Below are 10920 nucleotides of genomic sequence, written 5' to 3'. Positions count from 1 at the left end.
ACTGTGGTTAAAGAAGATAGGATTATTTGATTTTGCTGTTTTGCCATGGCAAGAGTGGAAAGGAAATATGTATGCTAAGTCTCAGGTGGAGATTGTCAGAAAGACAAAGGGTATGTTGTCTACCAATGTAGCTTTGAGTCCTCAATTGATTTCTGAGGTATTTACTCTTGCAATCAATGGAACTTCTCAGATTCCTAAGTGCTGTGATTTCTTGTTGAAGAAGGAATTTGGAGCCAGAGAGGGTGGCAAAAATTATTACATGTTGAAGAATGTCAAAACTGTTAGAAGAGAGCAGCTGAAGTGGTATCTAGAGAAAATTTGTTTTCTGGTCAAATTTGATCATATGTCCAAGGAAAATTTTGCTCCTCTCTATTTTGCAGAGCAAGGAGGAAGTGTTAATTGGGCTTACCTAGTTTATGAGAGGATCAATGGGGAGATTAATATGTTTGACAGGAGGAAATCTTCTACAAACAGTAGGTTGTGTGCCTACTTGGCAGCCTTGTTTTCTTATGTGCAAAAGTTGGACAGTGGTGATGTTTCTGTTAGGTTCGAATGGCAATAAGCTCAAGGTGGCTTGAAGCTTGGAAATACCATGGCTATACATAGTAGAGAGAGAGAGAGAGAGAGAGAAAAGGAGAGAGACTCACACTCAATAGACCATATTGTACATACAATATATTTTACAGCATATATTATTATTGGTTCATATACAAAAAGGAAGTGTTTATATACAAAAGGTCTCACAGCCAGTATCCGACAACTCATATCTCCAGGTGCCTTTTCAAAAGGCTACACACATATATGTAATATGTGTCACATCAAAAATTAAACTAGGTGTCGAAGGAGTTCCCATGCCCACCTTTCAACCCTCCCCTTGGGCATGTCATACATAATGAAGACCCAACTATCCACACAGGATGACAAGATCTATCCACACAGGATAAAAAATACCTCCCCTTGAACTAGAGAGAGTAGAAACGGATCTTCAAAGCACATCTGTAACGAAAGAAATTTCCCCTTCATCCTCAATTTCTTCTTCTTGGACTATATGTGCTGCTCCTCGCATTGGCTTCTTGCCTTTGTTGTTACTGTTGCCGCTGCTATCTTGAACTTTTGAATAGCACCTAGAAGTAGGGTGCCCCTTCTTTCCACAAGTGCTACAAAATTTAATGATATAGCAGTCTTTAGCTATATGACCCATTTTACCACAGTCATAACATTTTTGGACGTTGGAAGATGATATGAAATCTATGGATGATTCACCTTCTCTTGCTATAAAAGCCCCATTTGTCGGTGTAGGTGGATTTTTCTGCTTCCTTTCTTCCGCCTGAAGTGAGCTTACCACATCTTGAAGTGCTGGAGTTGGCTCCTTTTCTTCAAGAATTGTGACTATATGGTCATAGTTGGAAGGAAGTGCACTAAGAAGGACTGCAACTTTGTCGTCTTCGTCTACTTCACATTGAATGTAGGTCAATTGTGTACTCATGCTTTTAAGCCTATTGACCAAACTCGCTATGTCTTCCCCCTCGAGCATAGTGAGTTTATAAAGTTGCCTTTTCAAGCTAACTTTACTTCGTTTTGCTTTAGCTCCAAAATTCTCCTCTAGAACTTGCCAGGCCTCGTATGCATGTGTGCACTCATCTATAAATGTACATAATTATCATGGAGTGCAGTAATTATTATGCCAAGTGCTTGTTCATCCTTTTCTTGCTTGAGTGTGGTAGAAGCTCTGGTTTGTGTGCCTTCATGATCACTGAGAGATGTTTTTACTACGGCCCATAATGTTTTCTTCATTAAGTATCCCCTTAGCTTAGTTTTCCAAGTATGGAAACCCTCCCCATTGAATTTTATGATTCCTTTCTCTTCCATGGTGCAAACGCTTGTGAAAGCTACCAGGGACTTGGTCTTACCGATAGAGAGAATCTCGCTATGGCAGTGTCTTGCCCATTTTACAAAATAGTGCAGTTCCGAGCTTAACAATTTTGATTTGTGAAGTCACTCTTCTTTCTAAGAAGTACCTCTTCACTAAATCTTTGAAGTACAAGAATAAATGCTCAAAAGCTTAATGTGGTGCTTTGCTTAGCCAAGCTTCTTTTTAGCAAGATTGCCCCCTTGAGTAACTCAAACTTGCAGAGAGCTTTACACGGAAGTCACAACTTGCAGAGCATTACGCTAAAAGAGTCTCCTTTTTTTTTTTGTGAAGTGCCTCTTCTCAGGAGAAACTCTTAAAGTATTGGTGTTTTCGTCAAACCTTGGACAAGTAGAGTTGCCTTCTTGGCGGGACCTCCAATGGAAAGACGAGTAGTGAGGGTGCGTGGGAAGCACTTTAAACCAATTGATTACAAATGCAATGTAATAAGGCAAAGACAAAAAGGAAAAACGGATTTCTGATGACTGCGATAGGCAAGCAAGCAGTAGCCGTCCAAGGAGGAAGTTCTATTCTTCATAGCTGTTGCGTGATCTGAGGGTACTAGAGAGATCACTTCAGCCTTGTAGTTTCATCCATAGAGCCCGATCATTGCGTGATTGAAGCCAGGCAGGGAGCAGTCGACATTGCGCGCGCGCGCGCGTGTGTGTGTGTGTGAGTGAGAGAGAGCGAGAGAGACCTTCGATGATGCACACACGCGGTGCAATGTAGGAAGCTAGCCTGGCGGTGTAGAAGCAGCCGATGATGAAGCACTCCTGTCTTTGAAAAACAGCGCTGCCCGAACGGCTTCAATATTCCCCCTCCAAGCTTGCTCGTTTCCGGATTGCCATGCTTTGCTGCAGCTTTAACACAGAGTGTGACTGTGTGTACAGGTAGCGGCAACAAGTATTACCAAGCTTGGCAGTAGATAATGATGCCGAAAGTTGGTCAGCTGGGGCAATTTGTCCCGATTTTGAAGGGCTACACACTCGCGAGAGTTGAAGACTTTGGTTGATGGCGAGCTCAAGAGCTTTAAGTTGCAAGAAAACAGAGAATGACGAGCCGTGTGTGTGTTGAGATCGACAAATGTCAATTCTCTCTGCTTGGATTATTCGCCACCCGACTATGCTTGGAAGCTCCAAGCTCACTTGAGTTTGTTTGAATTTGCTCTTGCACAGTTGGCTCTGATTTTCCTGCTTGCACTGCCCAAATTTGCCTGTATTTGCCTCGACTACTTGAAGCTCTCAAGCTTCCACCTCTCATTTGAGAGGGTTGCACACATGATGAGGGAAGTGGGGATCAGGCTCTGATACCAGTTGTTAGGTTCGAATGGCAATAAGCTCAAGGTGGCTTGAAGCTTGGAAATACCATGGCTATACAGAGTAGAGAGAGAGAGAGAGAGAGAGAGAGAGAGAGAGAGAGAGAGAGAGAGAGAAGGAGAGAGACTCACACTCAATAGACCATATTGTACATACAATATATTTTACAACATATATTATTATTGGTTCATATACAAAAAGGAAGTGTTTATATACAAAAGGTCTCACAGCCAGTATCCCATAGCTCATATCTCTCTCCAGGTGCCTTTTCAAAAGGCTACACACATATATGTAATATGTGTCACATCAAAAATTAAACTAGGTGTCGAAGAGTTCCCATGCCCACCTTTCAGTTTCTTTGACTAATTTAGGCAGGGCAGAAGGGTATACACAGCCACACCCTAATATTCATGGGGTGCAAGTACCTGCAGAGTTAATCAATGATCAGGTAAAGGCAAAAACTTATGTGTTCATGATTAAAGCAGGTTACAATCACAACGAAGCTCTCAAAAGTGTGCATACTCCTGAAGTGGTGCACTCTTTGAAGGACATGGATATTTCAGAAAAGAAGCCTGATATAGTGCCATCAAATTAGGTCAAGCTTGGCAAGGCTTTCACTTTGTCCAAGAAAAGAAAAGCAGAGGTGGAACCTATAGTTAAACAACTGAATTTTGATGCGTTGTCTTCTCCAAAGACTTTCAAGCCAACAGATGCTGGAATGGCAGAAAAGATGCTTTTAGGTGTAACAGAGTTTATTCATCAACAGCAGCAGAATATGGAAATGCAGTTACAATCTGTGGCTGATTCTAGTGTTTCCAAAATAATGTTGCATGATCAAACTCTCAATGCTAATGCCTTGCAGAAAGAGTTGGCGACTGTCAGAGTTACACATCAGAAGGAAATTCATGACCTAATGATGGAACATCAGAATGAGTTAGCCAAACAAAAGCTTTCTCCACAGATGTTTAAGGACTGGACAGGGGAGTTGGAAACAGAAGTACAATCAGAATTGCACCAGTTGGCCATTGTCAATAAAGAGTTGCAGGTGGAGAATCAGAGATTAAACCTTTGGAGCAGTTGGAGAAACAGGTGTTGGGAGAAGAGGAAGTAGATGTCAATGGTGTTCTTATGTCTGAAGGGGACATGTCAGTCCTCATGCAAAATTTGGAAACAGGTATGAAGGAAGTGTGGGAAACATTCAGAGAGGAGATGAGTTCCATTATCAAGCATCCTCATGAGAAGATTATATTAGGGTTTGTCAGTAACCATGAAGCTGATTTACTAAAGGAGATGGAACAGTTAAAGAAAGACAAAGATTTGTACAAAAAACAGGCTCAGGATTACAAAGGAAAGAGTATTGCAAAATCTGCATTTGTTGAGAAGAAGGTATCAGTTGATCCAATTTCAATGGATATAGGTATTGGTGAAGGTTTGTCTAAAATTCAGAGATCAGAAGAGCAGAAGATTACTAATGTGCCAGATGATGTAGTAGTTGTTGGTGTTACTGTTGGATCAGTGACAGTGGATGAACCTATTATGCTTGTTCCAGATTACTTATCAGATTTTGATGTAGTTCCCAGTGAACCCAATGTTTGAAATGTTGTAATCATGGCATTTTCTGATCAAGGGATGTGTGGATCCAAGTCGGATTTTGTAAAATCCACCACCGGGGCATGCCATGTGTTGAAAGGTAAATACAAAGTCAGATATGTATTCTGATATCGGATGTACTGTCTGATTGTTAGTAGCTAGTCGGATATTGTAAGCCTGATCGGATATTGTTACTGTATGCCAAGAATCAGACAGTTATAACTGAATTCAGGCCGCAACTTTATATTAGGGATTGGGGAACTTTGGAAGGACGAGATTGTACTGAGTCTTGTTTTGAAGAACTTGTATTTGGCATTTTCTTGATATACAATTTCTGATGTTTGTCTGAGTTCTCGCTCTCTCATCATCTCTATGATTTTTCCTACTTTTGTTACACACACAGTACTGCTTAGCTCTGAATTTATATGAATCCAATCTCTTGGTGATTATTTATTGTATGTGTGATTAACCAACAACATCAACACAGTACCAGCCTCGGAGACTTGGTATTGTGCAAATAGTACCCAAGACATTGTAAAGTTTCAAAATGAGTGCTTTGGGTACTGATTAGCCTTAAGTTTTGTAACGTCATTGGATGGAATACAAAAGTACCAAAGTATTAGTGACCTGGTAATGTGAATACTACCCACAAAATTGTAAAGTACCAAGATTGGAACTTTGGGTACTAGTCCCAAGGACTTGGTACTATGCAGTTTGGAGAATACCAAGATTGGTGGTTTGCGTGTTGTACAGCTCTAAGTTTTGAAGAATCATTTGATGAACTACCAAAGTTTCAAATCCTCATTGACTTGGTATTGTGCAAATACTACACATAACATTGTGAAGTACCAGGTTGGGAACTCAAGGTACTCTAAGTTAAGATTACCAAACAAAGAATACAACAAAGATACATAATAATAGTTGTCCCGTGACTTGGTACTGAGAGATAGTACCCAAGCCATCCTAAAGTACCAAGATTTGTGATTTGGGTGCTGGTCAACTCTGAAGAATCATTTAATGAACTACCAAAGTTCCAAAGTCTTAATGACTTGGTATTGTGAAAATACTACACACAACATTGTGAAGTACCAGGTTGGGAACTCTAGGTACTCTAAAGTTAAGATTACCAAGCAAAAAACACTACAAAGAGACATGACAAGAGCATTCCCATGCACTTGGTATTGAGAGATAGTACCCAAGCCATCCTAAAGTACCAAGATTGGTGCTTTGGGTGCTGGTCAGCTCCGAAGAATCATTTGATGGACTATCAAAGTTCCAAAGTTCCAATGACTTGGTACTATGCAAATACTACACACAACATTGTGAAGTACCAGGTTGGGAACTCTGGGTACTCTAAAGTTAAGATTATCAAACAAAAACACTACAAAGAGACATGATAATAGAATTCCCATGGACTTGGTACTGAGATAGTAACCAAGCCATCCTAAAGTACGAAGAGTGCTGCTTTGGGTGTTGGTCATCTCTAAGTTTTAAAGAATCATTTGATGAAGTACCAAAGTTCCAAAGTCTCAATGACTTGGTACTTTGCAAATACTACCAACAACATTGTAAAGTGCCAAGTTGAGAACTCTCGGCACTGTAAAGTTAAGATAACCAAACAAAGAATACTACAAAGAGACATGATCATACGAGTCCCATGGACTTGGTACTAAGAGATAGTACCCAAGCCATCCTACACTACCAAGACTGGTGCTTTGGGTGCTTCAAAGTTTTGAAGAGTCATTTGATGAAGTACCAAAGTTCCAAAGTCTCAATGACTTGATACTGTGAAAATACTAGCAACAACATTGTAAAGTGCCAAGTCGGGAACTCTCAGCACTCTAAAGTTAAGATAACTAAACAAAGAATACTACAAAGAGACATGATAATGCCAGTCCCATGGACTTAGTAATGAGAGATAGTACCCAAGCCATCCTACACTATCAAGACTGGGGCTTTGAGTATTGTTCAACTCTAAGTTTTGATGAAGTACCAAAGTTCCAAAGTCTTAATGACTTGGTACTGTGAAAATACTAGCAATAGTATTGTAAAGTGCCAAGTTGGGAACTCTTGGCACTCTAAAGTCAAGATAACCAAAAAAAGAATACTACAAAGAGACATGATAATACCAGTCGCATGGACTTGGTACTGTGCGATAGTAACCAAGCCATCCTAAAATACCACAATTGATGCTATGGGTACTATACAACTCTAAGTTTTGAAGAATCATTTGATGAAGTACCAAAGTTCCTCATCATTTGGTTCTAGATTTTGACAAGTACCTAGTTGAAAAACATTTGGCATTGTGGGTTGAAGGTCTTTTTGAAATATCAATTGGGTATGGTATGTAACAAACAATACCTAGACCTCTGTAGATCTTTGGAATGATTACTACCTTCCTCATCCTCAAAGAATATTCCCATTAGGGTAGAATTGCTCCTTGAAACTATGTACATGGCTGCATAATACCAAATTCAAACCTATTCACACTATACATAACCCAAGTAAGAGGCAACATTAACAAAAAATGTTATGATGTACCTGAGAGTCATCTAGAAAATGAACCTGATGTTTTAGAACACTCTTCTCTTCAATTCTAAATTTACAAATGTCCTTTTTATTAGGAGAGACACAGACCCAATGACCAGAAGGCATATAATATATCCCTTGTTATAGAATTTACATGGGTCCCATGATGAAGCGATCTTTGACATGAAAATAATGGTAACACTTCATCCTCATCTTTCATGTGTAGTCGAGAAGTTTCCACTACAATGTTCCTATAATGAACACCTCATAGTGTTGCAATTCTAGACCAATTCACTACTGAGCCACCTGTAGTATTTAAAACCATGCTCAAAGAGGTTTTCTTGACGAAAATTTTGTTTGCAAAATGAGGGACCTTGAGCTGTGTAAGTGTATTGCGGATGCCAGACACAAGATCGGATTCAACATCAATGACTTGGAGCATTGAAAATGTATTATGCCATGGAGTAGTTCCTAGAAGAGCTCCTTTTGCTCGCTAGCCAAAAGACCTTGTCTTTGGTTGCGCCAACATCGGGCCACTATTGAGAAAATATTATTCCTTAACTTGCATGTTGAAGATCTCCCAATGATGTTGGGAACCCTTTCCTTGCTTCTTTGTTGACGCTTCTTTGCAACCCAATAATCTCTCATGTAAGCGAGGTTTGTGAGAGATGAAGTGGTTGGAATGCTCATGCTTGGAGTAGTATCTATTTTGTGTTTAGTTGTAGGCATCGAAAGATGGGAAGATCTCTGAAACCAGTATCTCCATTAGCATGTGCAAAACTATGTGCAACTTGCACCCACACACACACACACACACACACACACACACACACACACACACACACACACACACACACACACACACACACAGAGAGAGAGAGAGAGAGAGAGAGAGAGAGAGAGAGAGAGAGAGAGAGAGAGAGAGAGAGAGAGAGAGAGAGAGAGAGAGAGAGAGAGAGAGAGAGAGACTACTATGGCTATAGGTCTCAGACCATGGCTAGTGCAGCCAGGACAAGGAGCACATTGTGAGTATACATAGAAAACATATAAAATAAAAGGAACTTGATTACGTAATACTTCATTTTTTTTAAAGCAATAGATTCACCAGAGGTTTTTTGTGTCAAGGACACCACATTTTGTACCACCAATACCTACTTTTAGCCATGCAGGTTGATTTTGATAGAGTAGAGCCTATACGACGATATGCATTGACTTCGAGAGAGCCAGTGGGGGCATAGGTTGAGATGAGATTCTTATCTATACCTCTAGTACATATTGCTTACTCCTACAATAGGACAAATTATCGACACATTTGCCTTTACGTTGAAGATTGGGCAAAAACGGCATCCCTCTTACCCCATCCGGACACTCCAGAGGCGTGTGGCCACCCATCAATTGTACACACCTTATTCTTTACTAGATAGAAGAAAAAGAGGCTCTCTCACACACATTGTGGTGATTTTCTCCACCCACATCCTTTGTTCTCTCTCTCTCTCTCTCTCTCTCTCTCTCTCTCTCTCTCTCTCTCTCTCTCTCTCCCCTTCTCCCTCTCTACATGCACATTGCATTTGTGAACTCTCAATTGCATCATTTACATCTACATGAGAGTAATCATGTCATGCTGGATTCAAGCAGCACCTCAACCCAAAAGAGTCGTACATCTAAATTACCACAAAGCAGCGGAGGCTTCAATATCTCAAACTTCAAAACCTACCCCTTCCTTTAATGACCCAATATAGTGACATGGAACACATGTGATACATGGGGACCATGATTACTTCTTGCACCAATGTGGCATGCACACTTTGTTCCGATGCAATTTTGTTTTGAAAATCTCTTGTTATTTTTTATCTCCATCTAACCTCCTTACCATCCCTAAACTTGGGACAAAATGCACTAATTACATATCCACAAACTCTGACATTGCAGCTGCATTCTATGCTTACATCAGTGTCTTTAAGAACAAACCAATTGTGTTGCAACATTTCAACTTTAGATGGTTGTAGTTTAGTGCCCTTTTCCACTACCCAAAGTTCAAGGTGGTGGTCACGGAGGAGCAACAATCATGTCTCATAGTTGTTGCCATCTCATTTATCAACCTAACATAGTGAAGCCCACTCTATCATTGGCAACACCAAAGGTTAGCTGAATGCCTGGTTGGTGGATGTTGCCAAGGATAGAAGTGAGCAAAGAGCTTTTGGTTGGAGTGAAGCTTATGCAAATATGCTTATAAAAAAGGCCGGACCTCTAGAGAAAAACAAGAAAATTCTGGGGAGGTATATGGTCGGCTTCATCTGCAAAGTGAAAAGTCATTGATGGAACACCCTCAAGAAGACTATTCTCTTGTACTCCTATGTTTAATATGTAGCAAGAGTCAAAGAAGGGCCTCATCGAGACTGATCAAAAGCGAGTTTCTTAGCAGAGGCAATGGGAATATATGGCAGCCCTAATGGCATCCCACAATTGGTCATGGACAAGTCGAGGCATTCGGGTGAAGAAGCCACCAAAGTCGATGTAGACACCACCATTGTTGGTGTGAGGAAATGAAGGAAAATTCCCTTATTAGATAGAATCTAGAGATAAGGTCTCTCTCTCTCTCTCTCTCTCTCTCTTGTTGATAACAATAGTTTTGCAATCATTTTGTGTTCCTATTTCAATTTATGAATATGTCAAGATATCTAATGCGAATCATTGTGAAGGCTTAAGGCATACACCGTCTTGCAAGGTCTTCACCGACAGCTTATTTGTCTTTTTCCCTTTGCAAGAAACCCGAGGCCTTTGTATGTTGGATTTCTTTATCCTTTTGAATCGATTCATGCAATGTAAATGGTTAGTCTTCCACCAAGGTCTTTGTGCCATGCTGGGTTTGGTGTGCTTCATTGTTGTGGGGTCTTTCAAAGTGCCATGCCCTGATTCATTCTGAAGATCAGATGACATAATTTGCGTAAGGTGACTTCTCTCTCTCTCTCTCTCTCTCTCTCTCATATTCATACACAGTGCAGTTGCAAACCAATTTCTTGCATCTCTCCTCTTTTCACCTACAATTTTTTTTTTTGGTGTGTTCTTCTTGGCTTTCAATAAATGGTATTTGGAGCTTGTGTTTGTTAACACTTAGCTTCAAGAAGCTTGACTTGCAAACAAAAGGAATCAAGGGCCTCTACTAAAGTGGATGCTTTGCTCAAGGATTCTCAAAAGAGCACAAATAGGTGAAAATCCTTCCATGATATTGCTATTTTTCTTAACTTTACACTTCTTGCTTGCTTGGATTAAGTGAATTTGCTTCTAAGCTATGGTTCCTTTCATTTTCAAAAGCTAGGCATACACTAAAGTTTTAACACTTTGCTTCATGAAAATTAAACTCACATAAAATTTAGCTTTATGTGTGCTAATCATGGGTAATTGGGCTTGAACTTAAGTTAATACAGGATCATTGCTTGTTAGTCCTAGATTCCTAGTGATTTTCTTAATACTCCACTCATTTATAACATGACCTAAGGCTATTATTAGGCTTTAATCCATTTTCCATAAGCACTCTCATTAAGGAAGCAATAAAAAAATGCTAAAAAATAAAAGATG

General features: G+C 40.0%; 1 protein-coding gene across 1 annotated transcript; it reads left to right on the top strand.

Annotated features, from left to right (window-relative positions):
* Nucleotides 1-3610: 3610 nt before the first annotated feature.
* Nucleotides 3611-4821, top strand: LOC147453285 (uncharacterized). The gene is made up of 2 exons (XM_086519137.1): nt 3611-4270; nt 4672-4821. Exons 1-2 carry the CDS (start codon nt 3944-3946, stop codon nt 4819-4821), a joined length of 477 nt encoding a protein of 158 aa, XP_086375263.1. The 5' UTR covers nt 3611-3943.
* The last annotated feature ends 6099 nt before the right edge of the window (nt 4822-10920 follow it).

The sequence above is a fragment of the Adiantum capillus-veneris genome, chromosome 8 (assembly GCF_014529385.1).
Source record: "Adiantum capillus-veneris isolate H3 chromosome 8, ASM1452938v2, whole genome shotgun sequence".
Classification (NCBI taxonomy): Eukaryota; Viridiplantae; Streptophyta; class Polypodiopsida; order Polypodiales; family Pteridaceae; genus Adiantum; species Adiantum capillus-veneris.
This window is presented reverse-complemented; position numbering and strand designations above follow the sequence as displayed.

Coding starts and splice junctions, on each gene's coding strand:
- LOC147453285 (XM_086519137.1), top strand. CDS start 3,944: ATGGCAGAAAAGATGCTTTTAGGTGTAACAGAGTTTATTCATCAACAG. Junction 4,271..4,671: donor TTGTCAATAAAGAGTTGCAG/GTGGAGAATCAG, acceptor TCTAAAATTCAG/AGATCAGAAGAGCAGAAGAT.